The following is a 25,718-nucleotide window of genomic DNA, read 5'->3' on the forward strand; positions in this document are numbered from 1 at the left end:
TGTAAGGATGAACTAAGCTAGCATAATGCAGATGCTAATGTAATTTCTGAGGGTGTAGAAGGTTGCTTGCACATCATAAATACATGTTTGTGGCAGAATTGCATGTGACTAAAATTCATGAGTTTCCTAAAACAAGGCAATAATTTTGATGTCTAAGTACCTTTAATGATTCCTACTGGAAAAAGCAACAAAATGCAAAGGACATATTTTTATTTTAACTCTAATTGGGAGCATTGGCATAAAGTAAGGACTTAATTTTTGTCCCCAGTGACCCCAGTACTATTTCTTACACAGTTTTTCAGTATTTTCATTAAGTTGAGTTATTCAATAACATTATTTACTCTTGCTTTACTAGCCTTTAGAATAGAGAAGATGGCATAAAGAAATTGAAATGATCTGAATGTAAAAGAATGAGTCAGAAAAGAAAAGTGTGGTTATTCCAGCCAGGGTATGTATCTGCAATTAATAATGAAGAATTGTAGATCCATCTCTGTCACATAGATTATTGAGCCACTCACTTTATCTGAGTAGAACTGCAAAGGAGTAAAGAGAGATGAAACAAAATAACAACCGAAAAAAGACACAGGCAAAATGATTTTTCAAACCACCGCAAAATCTCAGTACGGTCCCAATCTTGTGGTGTCCTCACACCTGCTTCTATAAACATGAGGTAGGGGAGGAGAGTCATGGAAGTTATCGAATGAGCAATGAGAATGGCACTTCTAATTTTTTTTTTTTTAATTTTTTTTTTCAACGTTTATTTATTTTTGGGACAGAGAGAGACAGAGCATGAACGGGGGAGGGGCAGAGAGAGAGGGAGACACAGAATTGGAAACAGGCTCCAGGCTCCGAGCCATTAGCCCAGAGCCCGACGCGGGGCTCGAACTCACGGACCGCGAGATCGTGACCTGGCTGAAGTCGGACGCTTAACCGACTGCGCCACCCAGGCGCCCCAAGAATGGCACTTCTAATTTTAAGAAGCGGAGCAGTGCTCAGACCGAACCAGAAGGCTCTATAAAAGACTGCTGCTCGGAGTGTATATTGTTATAATATTCATTGAAATGAACATGCATCATGAGTTTTTAAAATATCTGTATTCTGTGATTCATTAATATCCTTCTATGAATGCTTTGGCATAAATGATTTAAAAACTAATACAGGAAAATGTCATCTAAAGATGTTCATACCAGTATGGTATATAATAGCAAGATATAGGAAATAACCTGTAACTTCAAGAGTTAACAATATGAAAGTGAGAATAATTTATATACTGAATAATTGAGGATTTTAAACATTAATTGTGGTACATTTATAATATGTAATAATATGGGGCCATTTAAAATGACTATGAAGAAATTTAATGTTGAGCTGAATCAACATTACAATAGTATTCTTTGGAAGATTGTCTTTTTAGCTTCACTGTATTGTGCCTTCTTTTTCTTTAGAGTTAAAGGGTTAAGAGGATGATCAACAGGAAGAAAATAGGTCAGGGAGGAAAAGACTTCATCTAGCTGGCATATTATAGATGCTATCCTTCCCTTTTCCTAGAATTTCCCTCTCCTTCTCTTTTACTGGCAAACATCCAAATTTAATATCCCTTCTGTGAAATGATCCCCAATTCTGCTTTCTGAGTGCAATCTATTGTTTTTTTTTTTCTGATTAAAACATATATTGTAATTATGTGCTTTTGTACATGTGTTCCGAAAGCTGTATTTTATATAGTACAAGGTAACATGATATTCTTTTTTCTGTATGCCTTAGTATAGAAATGTCTATTATATAAATATATGGGTACATATATGCTGAGTGAATAGATGCATGAAAGAGTTAATAACTTTATCAAATGAATATACTAGATTAAGTGATTTCTAAGGAAGCATCCAGGTTTATGATTCTTTCCCCAAATATGCCTATAAGTATAGAGTTTAATATATATTTGCTCAACAATATACATGGAGTAAGTCAATTATGTAAAGGTGAAATACTTTTAATTTTATATGATACATGTTACATGGGTGCATATACTATATTTATTGATTAATAGGCTGATACATTAAAAAGGGCATGTTGTAATTGTGTATATCCCTTAGAGAGGTTGCTCTTAATAAGCATGCTAATTTAGTTCTCTATGCTTTGGGCCATCCAAGAAAAAAATCATTAATTTCTCATTTTACAATTCCTCCTCTGCATGAATAATTTTTAAAGTCATTGATAAGACTTTTTAGTCATAATTAAGGATATCAATTCAGTATTTTTGTAGAATAATGCCATAATGTTTCTGATTTAGAAAGCAGAAATACAACTTGTTTTTATAATATAATATAATAGTACATTGTATTATTCATAACAAGTACAAATGATATTTTCTAATTAATGTTAAGAAAAAAGGCACTTAAAATTAATCTTGTCAACAGTGTTTAGTTTTGGAAATGCAAACTAAGTCAACTTACTTCCTTTCCCTAGAAGCGCTGCCACTGTTGTGACATTGTGTTTCATTTTGTAACCCATCTGCTACTTAGGCCAGATATGCATTTTCTGGATGCAATCTGTTGGTTTCCAATGGTTTACTACATGGTGGGCTCTATTGACAAGTAGGTGACAAAATCTTTGGCGCACTAACTAGTGTGGTGTCCTGTGGTTTGTCCTGTGCTGTGCCCCCGTGTTGCATGATGAGTGTAATTTGCCATTTCAGTATTGCAAATATGGTGTATTTTGCATGCAGAGCTTATGGTCTCGTGTTATACATCTTGTATTCAAACTTCCTAAAGCAGTAATCTGTTGTTGAATTAAAACAAATCTTGCTGCATGAGAATTTTGTCACATTTGTTTAGTTTCTAAAGCTATTTTAGTTTTGCACTGTCTGTAGCAATAATGTTGTTACTAAGGGCCGAGGGATAGAGAAAACCTAAAGGTTCAGTGTTGTGATGCATTGATATCATTGTCATAACTTCTGGAAACCTTCAAAGTAATTTAGAGATGTTTGTTTTAGGCCAGATTTATAAACTGGAGCATTTCCTTAAGAGTTTACTTTATTCTAGTAACATATATCAATCTATAACTTCTAAAAATGTGTTAATTAAGAAGTCAAATGTGTGCAATATGTTAGTATTAAAATACAAATTCTTTTATATGCATGAGCATATAAGAAATATAAAAACTAAAGATCATAAAACTAATATGCACATAAAATGTGTTAGCTACCCATTAACAACAAAATGTCTACCAGAACCGTCGAAACAAAATGCTAAAAGTTATCAATTAAGAACTTTCATGCTTACGTTTTGTCCTTTAGATATTGAAAAACAAAGTCTTATAACTTTGGAAGTGTTTATTGGCTGTTGGATATATTAAAGACCAAACTAACTTATATCTAGCCTCTAGTCTACATTAATATAATTTACATGATCAGTTATCTTAATACTAACCAACTAAGATGTAGTTAGACGCATTAAAATTACTATTTAAATCCATGAATGTGAAATCAAACTATATTTTATCATTAGTAATGTTACTGTGAAATGATAATATTCTATTAAAATTCATTAGAAAAACAGAATACTTAAAAGATGAATAAACCTCCCATCTGTCTTTGTTGCTGTAAACTATGAAATGAATTCTTCCTCTATAAAAGTGTTTATGTTGAGACAAAGAACTGAGAGGGTCAAGTTCCTATGAATGGAGAAAAAAGCAGGATTGGCAACAAGTTGATAATTATTGAAGCTGGGTTGGGTGATTGAAATATGGAGGTTCACTGTGTTATTCTCTTTTGTCAATGTTTGAAATTTCCCTTAAAAAAACAGACACACCTTTGAATGAATTAAAACCTATTCACAACACTGCCATATACTCATACATTCACATTGTAGTTCTTGGGAAGGAAGGCTTAGAGAAGGGTACAAAGGAAGTTGTTTCCTCTTGAGATGATCTTTTTTTCAATATTAACTTTTATCTTAGTCAGCCATCTGGTGGCCAAACTGTGTAAAGCAACTGTGCTGAATAAAAAAATAGGCAAGTGGCTTTGCAGAGAGGATAGTGTGGAAAAATCATGATAGACATGGCATTATAATTCACTGGTAGCATGATAAAGATAAAAAAGGAATAAAATGTAATATTAAATGGATATAAAAATAAGTGATTCAGAGTTAAAACGTGAAGAACAAAATGTTTCTACGTGTTTCTGAAATGCCATTACAATTTTATGTATTTTCTACAGATTTAAACTCGTACTTAATCATAATTACTAAAATCATTTGCCTAGATTATATGTGAACTACAGCAGCCAATATTTTGAGTATGGAATTAACTGATACATATAGGTATAGGTAACTATTAGCTATTTGGCACAGGTACTTACAGTGAAATTTTTTGTCAAGTTTCAACCTCATTGATTTATTACTAATGAAATATTCATTTTTCTGTCATAACTTTTATGTGTATATCCTTTTCCAGTCAGGCTTACCTTCTTCCACCTATCTGTCCCTCTTTTTATGTAGATAATTATAATGGAGAGATGATTTTTTTTTTAATTGGGGAGCAGGATTTTAAGAGCTGACATAGAAAGCGACCTAAAATTATAATAAAGTGAATTGAAGGCATCATTTTTATGGCCCATAAGGGACTATATCACATTAATTTTCTACCTATTTCTTTGTTTTTAAAAAATGTATTTTAATAGACCTAAGAACAATTACGAATTTCTTAGTTAAAAGGAACATCCAAATAAAGTATTTCTAGGGATTTAAACTTGATCATCATATTGATTGGGTATTGTGGTACTGGCCCCTCTTACCATAGGAAATTTATTTGGAATAACATTCTGTTTCCATAGTTTTAGCCATAAAATCTTTGCCACAGAGCATTGTTCCTGATCCAAGCCAAATATTTTTTCTGAACTACCCCTGGGGATCTTGGACTCAGAGCTTTGGTAATACTCTCTCACCTCATAACAGAATAAGAAATCCCACCTCCTTCCTTATCATAAGAAGAAAACAGTTCCCTCTAAAGTAACGTGACTAGTTCAGCCAATCACACTTTGAAAATATCCTCAGGGAACTGACCCTTCAATTGAAGAATTTAAAAGGAACTACTGTTCTTTAAGGTCTACACTGTCTTCAGTCAACTTTGTACGAACAACATTCTTACACTCATTCAAATTTAGTCTCCTTTATCTACTTCAGCCCTGTTTTTCTAGTTTATATGAAGCAGAGGCAGTGAGATAATGGTTTCCTTGTTTCAGTTTTAATAGTAACACTTTCTTTTAATTCAGTGGGAAACTGCTAGTTTTTTATCAGTGATAGGGGAGAAGAGTGACTATTATAATTCACAGGAACTTGTATCTAGTTTAGCAATTATTTCATGCAACTAAAGAAATTAGGTTATTCAATCGGTTGCTCAAAAACTAAATGGTAAATGGTAAGTTTGAATACAACTGATATTTATATATTTTTCATGCTCGTGGCTGTGTTGAACCAATCTTTAACACATAGCTCTCACAAAGAGATAATCCACATTTGAGAATATTTCATAGTTTAACATTTCTTTGTTGGGCTAGACCATCTAAGGTAATATGAGTATTCATCTCTACTCTTACCAAAAGTACTGTAGGGATAAAGAAGATGTAAATGTCATGTCTTTGAAATAGTGAGAGAAAAGTTCCGATATGCTTTATTTCTATTTGATTGCAAAATGGGTGTTTTCCGTGTTTTCCTTGTATAATTAATAAATATTATTTAAAAATTCTTAAAGCATAGTGCTTTGAAACGGTTAAGATCTAATGAAACATAAACAGCTCAAAAATACAAATTATTTAATATCTGTAGAGAATGTATTATAATCCCCATTAACATCTACCAGGGCAAACTCTGTGAAAGCCATCTATGAGGGCAACCTATACACGTGTAGTGGGTAAGCAAGCACTGATCTTAGTACTGTGATTTATTGAAAGTCCATTTTTCTCTGTTGATTTTTATCAAAGCCTAGATGATTTACTCAGGTGTGGAGTGACTTTCGCTGCCAACATGGTGGTTGTGGACAAAGAGAGTACCATGAGTGCCGAGGAAGACTACATGGCAGATGCCAAAACGATTGTAAACGTGCAGACCCTTTTCAGGTAACTGTCTGAATAGCTCTGCCCTGCTGTCTACTTACTGCTAAATATCTGTGAAATATTTGACTCTGAGTCTGTATAAAAGGAATGAACATGAGATACTTACCCTGAAGTTATGTTCATTCATTCAATCCAAAAGCAAATACTTATTTAACATCTAATGTATGACTGGCACTATATGTTTAATTTTTTTTTTAAGTTTATTTACTTATTTTGAGACGAGGGGGTGGGACAGAGAAAGAGGGAGAGAGAGAATCTCAAGCAGGCTCCACACTATCAGTGCATATCCTGGCTTGGGGCTTGAATTCACAAACTGTGAGATCATGACCTGAGCCAATGTCAGGAGTTGGACACTCAACCCACTGAGCCAGCCAGGCACCCCACCATGTGTTTAAGTTTTAATGCAGGATCATCATTCTTTTAAAAATAAATAGAATAATAAGTGTGGTTTTTTTTGTATAGTTTAACATAACAAATTCTAAATCCTGTGCTGTAGTAGTCATGATTTGTGACAGACCATGTATGTTACAATTTTGGTTTTATGCCTGGCAGTGGCCAATAGTACGCGTTTACAAACTGGATTACTAGGAATGAAATATCGTAAGACTGTGAACAGGTAATTTACCCATGTTAGGAGCCAAGTCATAACTCATCCAGATAGGAATTTTCTTTATGGTTATCTTTGAGTAACAGTGAAAACCAAAGAAAAGGTCATGCTATAAGCAAAGTCAAAAACTCCCCTGTAAATGAAGACATCTATGTCACTTGAATGGTTCTTTCTGAAATCATTTTAAAATTTAAATATCTAAAAGATCTTTATTTCAGTTTCATGATTTTTGCACAAGGCCAAAGGACATACCTGAGCTACCAAATTATGGAAGTAAATAAAACAATCTGAACTCCATCATCATCTCCCATCACTCCACCTTTATAACCTTTATATTGTAGCAAAGCATATACTGAGGGTAATTTTCAGTTTAGAGTTTGAGTTTAGAATTCAGAAGAGAGAGGCTAGATGTGAGTCCCACTTAAGTTGATTATTTACTATATGATCTTGGGCAAATTACTTTCCTTCTCTAAACCTCAATGTCCTAATCACAAAGTTGATTGGAATTTAAAAATATATAATGCTGTAGCACGTGACTGGTAGTTTTCAATTATTCAGTGAAGGCTACTGTAATATTAGCACTTTCATGATCGCTTTCATCTGACAGAGTGGAAAAGCCACAGACCTTGGAACAATATAACAACAAACTTCATCTGTCCCAGAGGTGCTAGTAGACACTATGTGACCTCAAGCATATTTCTTAACTTCATAGAAATTCAGTTTCTCTCATGCATAAAATGCATGTGGACAATAGTTAACCCTTCTTGCAGTGTTAATGTGAAGACTGGAAATTAGGTATATAAAGAGTCTGTTTTCCAGCATCTGGAAAATTTACTCTGAACTTGCATGAGAAAGTCTTGTTTCAGAAGGAGAACAAGTGTACCCTCTAAAGTTACTGTAATGAGGCGGTTCATTTAGAATAAGGCTGACTAGTTCTTGAGCTATATGAAATAGTACAGTTAAAGGGAGAATAGCACATGTTTAAAATATGACAGATATGTAAGTAATTTTTTTTCTCTAGAGAATGCAAAAGGATATTATAGGGTATAAAATTAATTTAGAAGGATGAGATTTACAGTCAGTGAACAACGTAACATCATCCTTTTTATTCCCTGTGTGGCAAAAGCTAGTTATATTTTTAACAAGAGAGGATCTTTGGTTCTTTTGATTCAACATACCATTTTAGCTTTCAACTTATGAGTTTATTTCTATTATGGTAAAGTTTCTATTGACCTACTTTTATTATATATACTATAAATGAATAATTTTGATTTTAAGATAACAATCAATCAATCAAGAATAAATCCCGATCTTACTGAGCAATGCAAAGGCTCTAATATTTTTAAACTAACTGACCAGAATAACTAAGGGTAGATATACATGTAGTGATATTACCATTATTTCACTAAGTACATAACAATATTTTTCAAGAAAACAGTTCTGTGAAACATTTTTTATGGGATGATCCATGAGCTCCTAATCTAAACTAGTGCTAAACTAGGCTAGTCTTATATAATAAAGTGCAAAAGTAAGACACACATGGATCCCCATAATGTACTGAATGTTATTTATATAGATAAATGACCAAAACTATGCAAATTTATTAGTTTCATCGTATAGGTGCAGTCGGTTCCCACCCTTGAGGTCACCCACATTCCTTGAAGATTTTAGTTCCTGATTCACTGTGACTCTAGAAATCCTGCTTCTATCATAATTCTTGATGGTATCAGCAATCCTACACAGATGATCTTTTCAGTGTTTTATCTTAGCCACCTGTTCTCATGGTCGTAGCCTTTACTTTGAAGTAACAATGATTTTACCCTCCTTCTTTTCAGTTTCATTCAGTTCTCTGAGTACTATTGGGGGTATTTCTTCTAATATCCTCAATCTGAGCAGCCTTTTGTCTCCACTAGAACCTACTATCCACTGGTTCTGCTACCTTTTCACTGTCCTTAGTCATCTGAGGGCTTTTCTTCCATGCTTAACAGATTAAGTTCCAATATCAATCATTATAATCACTCCTGTGCTGAAACCCTGAATTAGTGTCCACCAATTACTGATTAGTGTCCACTACTGTGGACTGACACTGATCTTAACTCTCTTTCCTGTCTCCCTTCCTCTGCCCTCAGTTTTCTATCCTTTCAGCTTCTCTGCCCATCACCTTGCATGAAATTTCTTAGAGACAGATGACAAAATTCCAGAGGTAGGATCCAGTTATCTTCATAAGTGAGCAACAGGCAATCAGAAATCCAGTCATAGTGGCTGGGTACCAAGCTATTTAGGATTAAAGCTTAAGGCTCCATCTCTAAGAGAACACTGAGTATATGAAAGTCAATAGTGTTAAAAATGATTGAAGAAGACTAGTTAAGTGATACAAACAGACTTTATTTAACATTTCACGAAGTGGGCAGTCTCCATTCTCAAGGATCCAGACAACTACAAAATGCAGTGTGAGGCAGGAAGCTTTTATGGGATAAAGAGTAAGGAATAAGAAAGAGAAAAACAAAAAACGAGTAAGGAACAAAAAACAAGGAAATAAGTATAGACCCCAGAGTTGGCTTGGCATTTTGGGATTGGCTGACTGGATATATTGTGTTTCTGGTCAAGTGGAATATTTACAGGTATCAAGTAACAAACCTAAAACAATTTAGTAATGAGTTTGATATTTAAAAAAAAAATGTTTATTTATTTATTTTGAGAGAGAGAGAGAGAGAGAGATAGAAAGAAAGAGTGAGCACGGGAGGGGCAGAGAGAGAAGAAGAGAGGGAATCCCAGGAAGGCTTTGTTCTATCAGGGCAGAGACCAAAGTGGGGTTTGATCCCATAAACCATGAGATCATGACCTCAGCCAAAATCAGGAGTCAGACACCTAACCAGCTGAGCCACCCAGATGTCCCAAGTTCGATATTTTTTAATCAGTGGAAAGCAGCCTGTGAATTGGGGGAGTACAGTGCCTCACAAGCAGTGAGACACTTTCCCGGAGAGATTTTGGGCAAGAGTGAGTTTTATAGAATGTTAGAAGAGGCAACATGGAAACAGGGCATGATGGGCTAGGAGGTCAGGCATTTGCTAAGGCTAGTAATAGATCCTGTTTTCTAGAATAAGCTGAGCTAGCTAAAGCTGAGTTGGAGGATTAGGGTTGGTGTATATTAGGTTTCCTTGATAGATATTTACCAAAAGTACAGGCTGACATGTTTAGATTTGTAACATGGGCCAGGCCACTGAGACAGCCTCTGTTTTGTGGGTCCCAAAATACAAATTAACGTTATCACAGAGACAGAAAAGTTATCTAAGTTTTTAGTTTGCTGGCATGGCAACCCAACAGGAGAAGCTCCATCGTGGTCCTAGAATTTTTTTTTTCAATAATAATATCATGAACATATCTCAGCCAATCCTTATATCTTCATGAATATCATTAATTTCCTCAAACAAGAGCCGAATTCTAATCTTCTCTGTAGCTGTATATATTAAGCAAGTTAAGATTACCTTCTGCTGTTGCTCTGTATAGAGCAATGCTACATTTTATTAGCATTAGTTTGTAAATGACTGTGTAGTTATTAGTTTGTAAATACCATTTATCTTGATTATTTTGACATTCCATTTTGACATGGGGCATTTTGACCTTTACATTTTCAGCTTTTAAAACTACTAAAGAATATGTTAGAGGAATCTTCAATCTGTGGTTGTATTAGAGTCCAAGACATAAGAATGAGATGGAATTCAAATATGAAATGAAAGCAACAGTGCTCTAGTTCTAGTTATTGATAAAAACTGGTATGATTTGTTTTGGTGGCTAGGAATAGGGTTAAATTTGTTGTTATTCAGAAGCTCACAGTGACCACTTGAACCCATACCTGCCCAGCTTACTATACAGCTTCACTTGACAAGGCCTCTCTTTTGTCCAGATTGTCCACGGACCTTTCAGAGTTACTCAGTCCCAAAAGACCAAAGGCAAAATAGGAGAAACTCACTAATTCACTAGCAGTATATTTGGGTGGCGGGGCTAGGAAGAATTAGAGAACAGTTGGGGGCATCGGGAGAATTCCTTTTCATCTGGAATTGCATTTATAACTCAAACATAGTTTTGTAATTGAAAACTGGATTACACAATTCAATGTGTCTTTATCCAGTAGGGCAATTATATATTTGCTGGTTTGGCCCTTGCATGTTTCTTCCAGAGGACCTACCCAGGAAGTGTTTTACTTTCCATATCCAGAATCTGGAGCATGACATACAAAGTGTTAACACTCAGATGTTTGATAAACATTCCTTAAGTTTGTTCTGGGATGGCTGGGACAAGAGAGGCCTCCAGCCTCAGCCAAGTTTTGTCACCAGAACAACCTAAGCAGGCCCTGTATTGATCACTTGCCCAAATTTGTTCCTTCACTTGCGATGAGTTTACCTTTGTGGGTTCGGAGTAGTCCTTTATAGTAAGCAGCAAACTCCTTCAAGGACAATCTATTCCAGGGGTTCCAGATTCTCTAGGTAAGAGAGTATCTCTAGTACTTTACTCTGAAGAGATTCCTTGAATCCTAAACAATTGGCCTATCAACCTTAGAGACCATTTCAAAGTACCAAAGACTAGGAGATAAGGTCTTTTCAAGTCAAATATGGCTAAGCCTCTTTCTCTCCTGTGCCTACAGACCTTAGTTTATACATCTAAGAGAAAACACTCATGGGTCATTCTCCTTGAAAGATCTGCTAAGTGAGAGTCTGATTTCCAAATTGAAAGAAAAGCAGGTCCTCACTTTAAAATTTAAGTGTCTCTTGCTAAAGTTTTACCTCACAAGCACTAGGTGTATTGAAAATATTGCCTGTTTTCACATCTTTATGAACAAGTGTTCATATCTAAACTAAATATTGAAAATATTGCCTGTTTTCACATCTTTATGAACAAGTGTTAATATCTAAACTAAATTTAAAGAAGCATGCCAAAATGTGCCTAAAAACAACCACTTCAAAATGGCCATGTCATCTATCACTATTCTCATTTAACTGAACAAAAAAAGACGATATTGAAAGCAACTTACTGGCTCATCCTATCCTATATAGGAAAAAAAATGGCCGATTCAAACCAACAGCCTAAGTCTGTGTATCAGGAGAAAGGGAGAGGAGAAAATTAACTCAAGGAGTCGTGAAGCAAATGTTTTTCTAGAGAGCACACAAGATAGATAAACATTAGTTTAATACAGAATGGGTACAAAAGTAAATACTTGCTAATTTTAAAAGACGAACTAAGGTATATTAAAATTTTTTAAATTTATTTGAGCAAAAATCAGTTCAGATTTGTCAGTGCCAGGTAGGAAGTTGTTAGAAACACTCCGTGGACAGGAGTGAGGGGCTTACAGAGAAGAGGCAGAAATAAAGCAAAGAAATAATTGATCACCTACAGCTTAAGTGGTTGTATTATTTGAGAAAGCCTAGTTGACTGTTTGTGATTGGCTGTCCTTTGGTTTTGATTTCTTAACCTTGAGGCATGTATAGGTTGAGGTGTTGATTTGTTTACGTAACCTGCTAAGGTATTAGAGCCATCTCAGTCTAATGGCCTCCTTATTTAATTAACATTAGTTTTGTTTGCATTGTAAAAGTCCAGGAATGATTTAGTTCAGAAGTCTCTTAGGCTGATTTCGTTTTAATATAAAGATATTTTTGCTTTTGATTTTTTTCCTAAAATGTAGCTGATCAAACTGGTAAGATAATCAAACTGGTAAGCTGATCAAACTGGTGCTCTGGCAATGGGAACATTCATTCAAGTCATGGATCTGTGTATTGCAGGAATCAGAGAAATTCATGCATTAACCCCATAGTAGGTCAGGAGGACGTCTACAAACACCTACACTTGTGATTTATTCATGGTATTATTGAGCATCTAGTAAATTTGGGGACTATACAGAATGCTATGGCTGAGCAGTGCCTAAGGCAGACATAGTGATCAGTAGTGATTAAGTAGTGATAGTCTAAGCAGGGAACATATTAAACAAGAGATTCCAGTAGAGAATTATAAATGTAGCAGCTACTGAAAAGAGTATAGTGTTATACAGGTACAGACAACAAGAATGTATGATCTAGTCCAGTGGATCAAGGAACACCTACCTATTATCTCCCTGAGGAATTTACTCAGTTGTTTACTTGATAGACTAAGCAGGCGAGGAGAGGAGTAGAACATTCCACAAGGGGGCAGCATATCCAAAGGCTCTGAGGTATTGAGGCGGGCAAAGTTGATGACCTGGAGCAGAGCAGGTGGAAGACTGACAACGCGAGGCTGAAGTATTAATCTCCATCAGAATATTCATGGCTTTGTAGAGCACAGTAGCAAGTTGATCTTCATTGTAAGAACAACAGGAAGGAAATCACTGAAGGATAGAGTTTAAAAATACTATTTTAGCTACGACATGAAGAGTGGTTTGAGGGGAAAGTAAGAGGAGGGGAGAGCTGTGCAGTTAGAAGACTTGCATCCCCAGGATGCAAAGAGCATAAATGGCAAGTTAAAAAATAAAATCAAAGGGGCGCCTGGGTGGCGCAGTCGGTTAAGCGTCCGATTTCAGCCAGGTCACGATCTCGCGGTCCGTGAGTTCGAGCCCCGCGTCAGGCTCTGGGCTGATGGCTCAGAGCCTGGAGCCTGTTTCCGATTCTGTGTCTCCCTCTCTCTCTGCCCCTCCCCCGTTCATGCTCTGTCTCTCTCTGTCCCAAAAATAAAATAAAAAACGTTGAAAAAAATTAAAAAAAATAATAAAATCAAAAAAGAATATTGTCTTTATGTTGGCACAAGTAAGATATTATTATTGGCACAATAATCATAGTTATTGAGGAAATGTCATACCTCTGTACGTGGGAAAAGACATAATTGAAAATATTGATAATGAGTATGTATAAATACAAGAATGATTTATTTATGTAGTGCAGAAATATTTTTATTATTTTGATTGGTTTACATAGATAAAAAAAAATTACATACAGGAGATATCTGATATCTCAGACTTAAAGTGTTTAAAAAGTATTTTTAAAAGATTAAAATATATTCATATTTATTTTAGTGTTGAGAGCCAACTGTAATCTGAAACTGGTTTTTTACATATCTAAGTGAGTCTCTATACCTATATATTAATATATATGTTTGTTATTCTGAAACATCATTCCTAGCCACCAAAACAGATCAAAATTTATAGTGTAGCACACTAGCTCCGTTTTTTTAATTAAAATATTGTGAACATTTTCCAGATTTGTATGCCCTTATGTTTTTTTTTTTTTGAATATATAATTGCAGGTAGTCTCAGACTTCTCCCAGTGGTCTGTCAAGTAGAGTATATGGTGTGTTTTTCATCTTCTGTTAGTTAGCATAACTGGGCATGTCTGTCAAAAGTATTTTTTTAATAAATTATACCAAGCAGAGAATTAGTCCATAGAGATTTTGCACCTCTCCACAATGATGCTTACATCACTCAGTCAGGACATAAATTAATTGTAGAAAAGTTTTAAATAGAAAAAAATATTATTTTTCTTGTTTTTAATGTTTATTTTTGTTTTTGAGAGAGAGAGAGACAGTGAGAGACAGAGAGAGACAGAGACAGAATGCGAGTGGGTTAGGGGCAGAGAGAGAGAGAGAGGGAGACGCGAAATCTGAAGCAGGCTCCAGGCTCTGAGCTGTCAGCACAGAGTCCAATGCAGAGCTTGAACTCATGAACGTGAGATCATGACCTGAGCTTAACCAACTGAGCCACCCAGGCACCCCAGACCATATTATTTTTCAATTACAGTATTGTTTTATTATGATCTAGTACCTAGGGAAAAATACATTTATTATGTCATTTTATTTCTAAAGTGTTTTATACTCAAAATGTGTTTAGGTCATATTAAAGCCCAGAAATAGATTTACGGATTCATATTTTAAGATACATAATTAAAGTTACTAAAAAACCAAATTTATGAATGTATTATAATTGAATGTAAGTAATAGTTTATAGATATAAAAGGCAATGCACTAAAACATTTCATTAAAGTATTATTTAGTTCTAGATTTTCACTAGGTGGCAGACGTAGACAATGCATTCACTTTCTCAGTTTCAAATAACATAATGGTATTAGTTCATTTATATAGAACAGAAACAGCACATCATATAAACTTTTTGGTTCTATCTAATTTCAACTCTACAAGTCACTTAAATACAATGACCAGATCAACCAATCATATTATCATTCACTGTTACTCAGCTCTCAAGTATATAGCTATAGCTACACATTTCTACTTGATATGTGTTAGAAATCATCCCAAGTAATCCCACAAAAGTATCCAAAGTTTGAAAAATAATATGTATGAAAGATAAAAGCTATATTTCGCAGAGAAAATTTAAACTTTCCAGAAGATGAAATAAATTTTCATTGTTTTGCAGCTATGTTTTTCTCACAAATTACTTCTCTGGCCTTATATCTCAACACTGTCCTGGATGCTTCTCACAAGCTATCCATTTACCGGTGTCTTAATGCTGCATAGTCTGTGAGATTCAGTCAGCCATATTTATCACTCTTATAAAAATATATACAGCCTTATAACTTACACATTTTTATAGTTTCCTCTACTGGGTAGTAGAGTCTAATTTAAAGGCCAGCATATCTCTTTATACCTCTTTTTAGGTCTTGGAGACCAGAGCTTTCCAATAACAAACACTTCATTATTATTTATTAAATTAGGTCTTAAAAATATGCCTCAGTTAATAGAAATAACAAAATGAAGTTATGATCTGACAACTATTATCTTGTGTGTGTGTGTGTGTGTGTGTGTGTGTGTGTGTTTTGGGAGAAGGTGGTGAATAAGAAAGAAGCTAATGCAAAGCTATGGGACGCGTGACAACTCTCAGGATCTTTCTAGAATAACACTATCAGTTGAGCCTTGGCCTCAATTCATTACAATGAAATGTTATTTGAGTTAAAATATTTTCTTTTCTCAGGAGATCATTATAGCAAGATGTGACCTTCAAAATCGCATACTATGAGAATAGGGAACCTTAGAAGATCAAAGAGCTCATATTATGGACAATAAGCTCATCATGTGGAATTTTTGTCAATTGTCATATTCATCTTATAAATTTCTCTTTTGATATTATCCACAAAGTCACTTGTGACTTCTTAAATTAGCTTCATGAGCTTCTATGCTGTTTCATAATTGTAGAGAGAAAAATATCTAATAAAAAGCCAAATTACTGAATTTATTTTTCTTATAGTACTAAAATGTTGTTTAAAATATTCTTTGGGAAATAGCATGTCATTTTTCTTGCATTGTACAGACAGTTTATGTGACAATGCCTGCTGTTGTAATTGCATGTAGTTTTATGCCTAAGGCTAGGAATCACTCACTCATAAATATGTTGTTACGAAATATACCATATTGGATTGTTAGTGTGATGCAAATGCTTTTTTTTGTGTGTGTGTTTTTAAATGTAGGTTGTTTTCCAGTCTCAGTATCATCACAGAGCTTACTCACCCAGCCAACATGAGATTCATGCAATTCAGAGCCAAAGACTGTTACTCTCTTGCTCTTTCAAAACTGGAAAAGGTAAGACTTCCTATTAAGGAGGTTGCATTTAACGATTTCTCTTGAAAGAGTAACTCTGAAATTCCTGTATATAGAAAGAAATGCCATGGGATAGTAGAAATAAAAATGCTACTGTGAATTCTTGTTTTGGGGATAAAAATCTTCGTTTATAATTTTTTAATGGGAGTTGATGGATTTGAACCATTTGTCTCACAAGTGAACATACTGCAGATATCTTGTTCTCTCATCATTTATTATAGATTGAAAGCATGATTTAAGAAAGAGTTAAATGCAACAAGAATGCATATGCCCGCTTATAATGTCAGTTATATTGATAATATCATGAGCGCTATGTCAAGAAATCCATGTTGTATAGAAGGCTTTGCAGTTTAAAATAATCCTTAAGGCCTTAGAAAAGGCTTTCTTGAAAGTTAGCTTCCCAGATGTCACCAACACAATCTGAGACAAAGCTGAGTTTATTGCTTACTTAGATAAGGAAGATGGTCATCTCAGAACTTTGGCAGTGCTTTAGAACTGGGTCAAAGTTTATTGGGTTTTGGAAATATTATTTAGTGAGGGTCTTTTGAAGTGGGAGTTTGATTAGGATTCACAAGGGATCAGGGTAATGTGAACGGACAAAGTACTTATGTGGACAGAGAGGTGTGGTTTCCATGCTTAATGTCTAGACAGAGCATCAGGGTAAATGGATTTTGCATGCAGCATTGACTTGATATTAGTATACCGGGAGAATTTCATATAGAGAAAACAGTAAGATTCAATCTTATACATGTGAAAATGTGTTAAGTCTGTTCTATCTTCATTGTTTATAACAATATAAGAGATACAGAAAACGATGCCTTATATTTGTTGTTGTTGTTTGGTTAGTTCATTTTTTCACTTCATTTTGTTTTGATTACATAGTCCTAATTGCTAGGAGATATATTGGTGAGTAAGGGTATTTCTGTACTCTGGTTTGTTGATACCCAGTTTCAGAGCTGGTCACATACATTGTGTCAGTAGAGCCTTCCCACTGTTCCTTTGTTGTCATAGTTAAGTTTTGTCAGGCACTGCCTTCAGAAGAGGGAACTGAGTTTAAGCCAGGTAAAATAAGTTTTCCAAGATTACATAGCTGTCAAATCAGTGCAGAGAATCTTAAAGATATTAGCATTGAGGACAGAAAACTTCCATTATGCCACACTGCTTTAACAACATAGAAAGGGTGGTGGCAGGCATAGTGAATTGGCTCAGCATCCACAGACAAACCCAGTTACCAGGAATCCAGCTGGAATCAGTGCTGGCTTGGTGTCTGATGGTCTTCTTCATGACAAAGTGAGTGAGGATCACCTAGTGATGAAGAATATAAGCTCCGGAGTTAGATTGGTCCATTTCTCTACTTCTTTCTAGGAATGGAACCTGGCTAAATAAATTATTTACACATTGATAGCTTTGGGATTCTTCTCTGGAAATAATAGTAATAGACAAATAATAGGATCGCTGCAAGATTACACCGCATGATCTATCCAAAACATTTAGCTGTTTTGTCGTATAGTCAGTACCCAAATAAATGGTACTAAAAACATAATTATAAATTGTTGTGGATGTCACTAATAAACATTCCATTCTGTGTATTCAATTTTACGCCGAATAGATGTTTCAAGGTCATAACTGTGGAAGATGTTTTCAGTAATGTTGACTGTATGTGTCTATATTTTTGTGTGTCTGTTGCATTAGGGAAAAAGAAGAACAAAATGGTATTTTTTTGTTGTTGTTGGGGAATTAATTTAAACTCTTCTGCCAGCCTAGAAATCCTCTTCACAAATGTAGGAAAGTTTTACTTGAATAAGCATTAAATCAACTGCAATATATCTCAAGCAATCCACTAAAGAGATTGCAAAAAACAGAAAGGCATCTCATCCTTTTATACAGCCAGGCAAATACAGTCATTTGCATACATGCTAATGTCTTGATAGAAAGGAAAAATAAAACTTCTTGTATTTCTGCAACAAGTAAAAGTTACAACTTCAAGCCCGGCACCTAGGCTAACCTCTCACAGAGACCGAAAGACAGGATGCTTTATGCTCACATTTCAGAAAGATAGTTCTAAAGCTCCCAAGAAAGACTTCACTGATTTACAAAAACTGACTAGAGATTATTCAGGTTTTCAAAAGGTTTGCATCCCTCTCAAGTAGAGAAAGAACTTACAATCGCCAAGTTTTCTAGGGGAAATGCTTTAGCAAAAAAGATCAGGAAGGAATGAGTTTCTTTGTCTTTTGGCATCAGGGGAATTCACTTATTTTTTTAGATTTGTATTTACTCTGACATGCTCTAGATATTTCCCAAAATAAATAAAGGAATTCGGTACATTCCCTAATTGTTTAGAAGTAGAGGGGCCAGGGGAATTGGAATTAAAACCAATTGGTTTGGAGGTTATAAAGTCATAGGAAATTCTTTTCAATTCAGTCATTACCACTTTGTTCATCTAAATAAGGATTTGGTACATAGAAACTTTTTAGACTTTTGGACTGTTTTGACTTAAATTGTGTTCCTCCCCCTCGAAAAACATGTGTTGGAGTCCTAACCTCTAGTACCTCTGAATGTGATCTTATTTGAAGATAAGGTTTTTATAGGGGTAATTGGATTAAAGAAGACCATTGAGGGGGGGTCCTAATCTAATACAATTGGCATTCTTATAAAAATAGTAAATTTGGACACAGAAACAGACACACATAAAGGGAAGACAATGGGAAGAGAAACAGGGAGAAGACAGCCATTCACAAGTCAAGAACAGCCTGGAATAGATCCTTCACTTAAAATCCTCAGAAGCAACCGATGGTGGTGACATGTTAATTTCAGACTTCCAACCTCCAGAGCTCTGAGGCAATAAATTTCTGTTGTGTAAGCCACCCAGTCTGGAGTACTTTGTTAGGGCAGCGCTAGGAAACTAACACATGTGCCATCAATGATATGGTAACTGTTCATTTCCAATCAGTGCTTTTTATCTGATATAAATACAGCTAACTTATCTCTTAAAGTAATTATCTTTCTTTGTTTTCTGGATGCAAGGAGATATTTTTAGGATTAGGAAACTGACCTTTATTTCTAGTATTTGAGTAACACGTTCTAGAGTTATATTGGCTGAGGAATAGGTAGATTTTTATTCTTTTGAATGTAATTATGAATATCATTTTATTCTATCTCTAATTAGATGCACTTACACAGATGAAACCTTCACCTTTAGAAAAATAATCAGTTTTTGAATTAGAAACAAACAACAGCTGGGCTGCTTGCCACACTTTTTTGACACTAAGTGGTTTCCATTTAAACTCAAGAAATGCTGGAATTGGTCAGGATGCTTGTGGAAGATTAGATTGCTTTGACCCTGGCTGCTTTACTTGTGTGATGATTACATTTGGGTGGTTTCCTGGTAGACCCTGCATTCTAATAGAACCTTGGTTGCCATTGGTAATGCAAGTAATAATCTGTAAGGATTCTCTGGAAGAGGCCACTCACGGAAGAATATCCACAATAATAACTTCCATTAGGAAGAGGAGAGAACTGAGAACATGGAAGAATTACTGGTCTGTGACAGTGATGTGAACAATAGATATTGTTGAGGACCTCCGTCTGTTCTTATAAAAAGAAAAGTCCTTGATTATTCCTTGATTACTTTTCTTAGATTTGCTGTCTGGAGGTATTCCTTTTTCTGTTGTCTTATGTGACCCCTGTCTCACCTCAAGCTTCTTCCTAAACTATTTTTATCCACGTCACTTTGGGAGTACATACTTCTTGCAGCCTGTGTGAATTTTGTATCTTGCTTATTGCTTATGCAAATTTGAAAAAAATCTAAAGATCTTTAAGCTTATGAAAGCACTTTTTCCCAAGACATTTAAAGTCTAAAGATTTTTCAGACTAGTCTGCTAATTTCTCTCAAAAACTTGATAAACTTCTGGTATACTTACTTCCATAAATTTTTATGGTCAGACTGTCCTCAAAATTCCTTCTTAAAATATAATTTTTGAGTTTTTATTTCTTCGTCTCCTCAATCCATGCATCTCTCTATCTCCTTGGAAGCTACCTTGAGGTTATTGAGACAATAGTGTTGGGTTCGACTTTGTTGTTCAATGCCTTGTTTCAGTTTTCTCTCCTGTGTTGTTGGCATTTAGAAGTACACAATTTTTAAATATTGGAGGCTCCTAATCTCTCAGATACCTGTTTATTTTTAGTCTCTACTTGAAACTAATTCTTGCCTGAACTACTACTGTGCTTGTAATGCCCAACGAAAGACAGCAAGCAAATAACAGTATATATACACCAATATTAAACAGATAGAAGTTTTTACGAGCCAGGACTGGGAATGGCAAATAAACTTCCACCCATATGCCATTGGCTAGAACTCAATCGTGTGTCCATACCAACTTCAAGGGAGACTGGGAAATGTAGTTCAGTCATGTGCCTAAGAAGAATTGGGCAAAAGATTTTGGTGGACAGTCAACATTCTCTGTCACATGCAATATATCACTGATTTTTTTTTTCAAATGTATATAATCAAGACATTTTCTGAACATTAGTGCTTTAGTTGGCATTTTTCCATCATCTGATCTTTCTTTTGTTATTATCCACTTTTGTTCCTGAGTTGTTTTGCTTTACAATATTCTTTTTCTCCTGGATATTCCCATTACTGCCAGTGTTTTCCCAATATTACTTCCCACATTTGGACATTGGTCATGTTGGGTCATTGAGACTTCCCCTAACAAAGTAAGTGTAAAAGGCATCAGAAACACAGTATTGGAACTAAGCAGAGATGAAAAATGTGACAGATAATAAGGAAACAAAGAAGAGGAGGACAGCAATATGGAAAAGAGAAATTTCTATCTCATTTCCCTCTGAAGACTTATTTCATCTCTCTTGTTTTGATGCATTTCATAAAAAAGCCTTTTATTCATGCAGATGACGCAATTTGCTTTAAAACTGCTTCCTTTAAAATGGCTTTGGAACTATCACCATTCCTCAATAATGATCATAATTACACTTGAGCAATCATATGGTAATTGCACACTAATGTAAGAGGCAAAGTAATGAAAATATGAGTTTAATAGTGTGGTATAATAATAACTATATATATATATATATATATATATATATATATATATATATATTTGGTCTTTGTCCCTGGTTCCTAATGCAGAGCTTCAAAAAATCTTGGAATTTAGGAGTGTCTTTTGTTGTTCATATCTTTCAACCATACCTGATTTTATGCTAAGGAGGCAACTCATAGAGGAGATAGCTTCAGCATGAGAACCAGAAAAAGCAACCTCATGATTAGAATATTGAAACTTTCAATATCTTCATCACCTTCCAAACCTCCAGGGACAGAAGAGGGGCTGGGCATTGAGTTTAATCACATGACTGATGACTTAATTAATCGTGTCTACATAATGAAACTGATAAAAACTTGAAAAACGAGGATTCGAGAGCTTCCTGGTAGGTCAACATATTGATGTACCAAGAAAGCAGCATGTCCTGACTTCATCGGGACAGAAGCTGCTATGCTCACGATCCTTCCAGATTTGCCCTGTGTCCTTTTTTTATCCACCATTCATTTTCATTCTTTATAACCAAATGATAATTATTAAATATAGCATTTTCATGAGTTCTGTAAGCATTCTAGCAAATTATCAAAACAGAGGGGACTGTGGAAAGCCACAAATTTATAGCAGTCTGGACAGAAGTACAGTTGCCTTGGAGACACATAGGACTTGTGGCTGAGGGTAGTCTTGTGGGACTGAGGCCCCTTAACCTCTGGGGTCTGAGTCAACTCTGGGTAGTGTCATAATTGAATTGAATTGTAGGACATCCAGTTGGTGTCACAGAACTGGTGTCAGACTGCAAAGAGTCATGTCTGCAAATCATATCATTTTGTAGTCAGTGATAGAGCAAAATGATAAAAATTGGAGATAGCTTCTGGGAGAAATAAGTGAAGACTATCAGAATTATTTGTTCAACATATCAACTGTGAAAAAGCAAGAAGGCAAATTTTTCATGTTCTCAATTTAAACGGAAGCCAATGAATATTTACTAAGCACCAATTATGAGACAAATACCTTACTAAATGCTAGAGGTTTCCAATAGAATAAATACTTGGAATTTGTAATGTGACGGGAGGAACAGATAGATATATAGGAACAGACAAAACACATGGCCTTACTTTTTTGTGTGTGCAAATAATTGGACTACTTTTTGTTCATAATCAAAGTACTAGAATGGCTGAATGCAAGTTTGGTGTTAGCTGCCTACATGAGATTTGATTCATTAGGAAAGATTTTTATCCTGTTTTTAAGCAAATATTTACCTTTTCCCTTACTGGTCCACAAAGAATTTGAAGAAAATATTGGTATTAGTTTCTATTTCTTTTGAATGTAGAAAAGCATTAGCTGATCCACTCTGGAGGAGTGATAAAATGTTATTTATGTGGATAATTATTAATACCTTTTTAATGTTTATTTATTTTTGAGAGAGAGCACAAATGGGGTGAGAAGCAGAGAGAGAGGAGAGAGAGAATCCCAAGCAGGCTCTGTGTTGTCAGTGCCAGGCTCAATGCAGGCCTCGATCTCATAAAATGTGAGATGATGACCTGGGCCAAAATCAAGTGTCAGATGTTTAACTGACTGAGCCACCCAGGTACCCCTGGGCAAAGTCTTTCTTCAGGTATCCTTCAAAACATCATGTCTATGCTGATAACCTAGTCAGAGTGGAATTTCTTCTGTAATTATTGTGTCAGTGGTATTTTCTAACCTTTCCTGTTCCAAAATTTCCCCCAGCAAGAACTATCAGCCGCTTCTGCAGACATTTTATTTGGTTCTAATTCTTGATCTCTTTTCAGTGAGATATCTGCATGTCACATGCTGTTTTGTTTTTCAGACCTTCCCTTGTCATGGGAATTATTGTTGATTTACCTTATTTTACTAATTTTTAAAAGGATACTTGTGTTTTATGAACTATAACTTTTGAACAACATTAAATGGTACTGAACTTACCTTTATTTTTGAAAAGTACATACAGGTAGTTTATTTTATAGTTTATAAAAGCACAAGAAGGAATAGCTGTTGCTTTTCTCAAAACCAAAGCTAATGAAACTGTAAGTATTTTAGATCTCTTATTCTGTAAAAAAGCAGAATAAGATCATGCACATGGAATGCATAATTGCTTCCTGTTTGTTTGGCAAACTTGCCTTTTAAGGCTCTACTCTGATGTCACTTCATCTACGACACCATCTGCATCCTCATGAGGCTTCTTTAATACTTAGACTTCTACAGGCTCACATCACATGGCTTTGTAAATACTTGATTTTAAGTCTGTCTGTTAAGCAAAACTATGAATACCTGCAAAATTGGAATCTTCTGTTAATCATCTTTGCATCCTATCAACCCAGTTCAGTGCCTGATACATAACAGTTAATGGATAAGTGTTTCTTGATTGCACTGCTTTGTTTTTTCCGAAGCCATGGGAATAGTCAAAGCTTTTTTTTCCCTTTTTTCCCCCCTTAATTTAACACACATTGTAAATGTGTTTTTAGTTTACTATATTATTTCTGATATAAGTTACTGTTTAAACAAGATATGAGCTAACAGATCTCTTGACTCATTTCCAACTACGTATCTTATCTTCCAAAGTGGAAACCAAGAGCCTGACCGTACAACCAGGTGATACAGATGAATCAAGTGAATCATATGTAAGAAAGAATGAATCTAAAAGGAAGCAGATGCTTTCAATTATGGCCAGTTGTTGACATGACCTATGATATCAGATTTTCCAAATGTAAAAGGAATCAGAAATTGAGACTCTTAGGTTAAGTGTTGGAACTTAGCCTCAGTAAAATGACGCAGGCCAAATGACACTCCTGCAGTTTCAATTGGACTGTGCACTGCCAATGTATAACTGCTAGTGTATGTGTTGTTTTTGAGAGACAGAGGGGTAGATAAATGATACTGTCCCAAGAATCATGCTGGAGGGGCTCCTGGGTGGCTCAGTCAGTTAAGTGTCTGACTGCGGCTCAGGTCATGATCTACAGCTTGTGAGTTCCAGCCCCGCATCGGGCTCTGTGCTGACAGCTCAGAGACTGGAGCCTGCTTTGGGTTCTGTGTCTCCCTCTCTCTCTCTCTGCCCCTCCCCCGCTCACACTCTGTCTCTCTCTTTCTCAAAAAAATAAATAAACATTAAAAAAATTAAAAAAAAAAGAATCACACTGGAGTGGATGGAAGACTAAGTGTTAGTCATGTATAATTTTTCCCCCATGTATAAAATGGCATTTATAAAAGGGAGGTTTAAGAAATTAATCCAACTTCTTCTTTGTCTAGAGGAAAGAAATTGTGGAGTGTATTCTCATCAAGATGGAATGAGTTACTTGAGCTCTTACTTTTTTATGTAACTTAAAAATTAGTAGGACTCAAAAATTTTATTATAGGATCTTCAGTGTTTTTTCTCCACTATAAGGGAAGTTAATACTAAAAAAGAGAGTAAATCACAAATGCAGAATTGTTCACATACACCGAAGGGCAGCATCCCTCGATAAGAAAGTATTTTCTGAGTGTGTAAAGCATAATAACCATTTAGAGAATGAGGAGGATTTTCAGAGCTGACATTAAGAACAGTGAATTCTCTAAGATGAGAATATCATCCACTGTGAGGTAGAATCTTAATCTGGGGAAGGAATTTTCGTATCTCACCAGACAGCCAATCTGACTCATCAATATCCATGCTGGGAAGAACTGAGAAGTCATCTCCAAACCACCTACACGTACTGTTCAAACTAAGCATTCTCGATACCTTGCCTCCTAAATTAGAGAATATACTAGGATGTAATGGACACAGACAAAAATTGGGGCATCACTTGCTTATTTTTCCTTTTGCCCTCTCCCTACAATCTCAAGTGAGGATATTCTTATAGTCTAGACAGTCTTCTCAACCAGATGGATGGGATGGATGTGGTGTAATAACTCATGTCACTACTTGGAAGGGTCTCATCTGTCCAAGAGTCTCATCTGTCCTCTTGGACAGACCTCATTTGTTTGTCCAGGGGAAGCCCAGGAGTCAAATCACCCTCATGCCTTCACAATAAGCAAGGGCAGTAGTCCTCTTTCATTCTTTGAGCAGTAGTCTTTTGCACACAGTCTTCAAATCGGGGTATGGGAGGCTCTCCTTCCCTTCCTCCAGATTTGCTACTTTGGAAACGGGAGCTTACTTCCTTTGCCTTAAACACCAAAGATCATAGCTAAGATATGAGTTTTTTATTTGCTTAGCTGTATCTATCTTTTCCAAGGAAAGGTGGCAACAAATGAAACCAGCATTTTTGAGATTACTGTTGGCTAAGTAAAAGATTAACTTCCATTCTTAAGAAGCCCCTTACAATCTTACACAAGCATTTGCTCTCATGTCTTCATTTATTAAGGGAAGTTAATTTGCAACAAAAATTTTCAAAAGAAA

The 25,718-nt window shown here is 35.4% G+C and overlaps 1 protein-coding gene across 1 annotated transcript in view; it reads left to right on the forward strand.

Annotated features, from left to right (window-relative positions):
- The window catches only part of KCNT2 (potassium sodium-activated channel subfamily T member 2), a 370,279-nt gene that overhangs the window by 284,993 nt on the left and 59,568 nt on the right, over positions 1 to 25,718 (forward strand). Inside the window, 2 exon segments of the mRNA XM_043568827.1 lie at positions 5,975 to 6,109; positions 16,148 to 16,259. Coding sequence (XP_043424762.1) covers positions 5,975 to 6,109; positions 16,148 to 16,259 — 247 coding nt within the window.

The sequence above is a fragment of the Prionailurus bengalensis genome, chromosome E4 (assembly GCF_016509475.1).
Source record: "Prionailurus bengalensis isolate Pbe53 chromosome E4, Fcat_Pben_1.1_paternal_pri, whole genome shotgun sequence".
In the NCBI taxonomy this organism is placed as follows: Eukaryota; Metazoa; Chordata; class Mammalia; order Carnivora; family Felidae; genus Prionailurus; species Prionailurus bengalensis.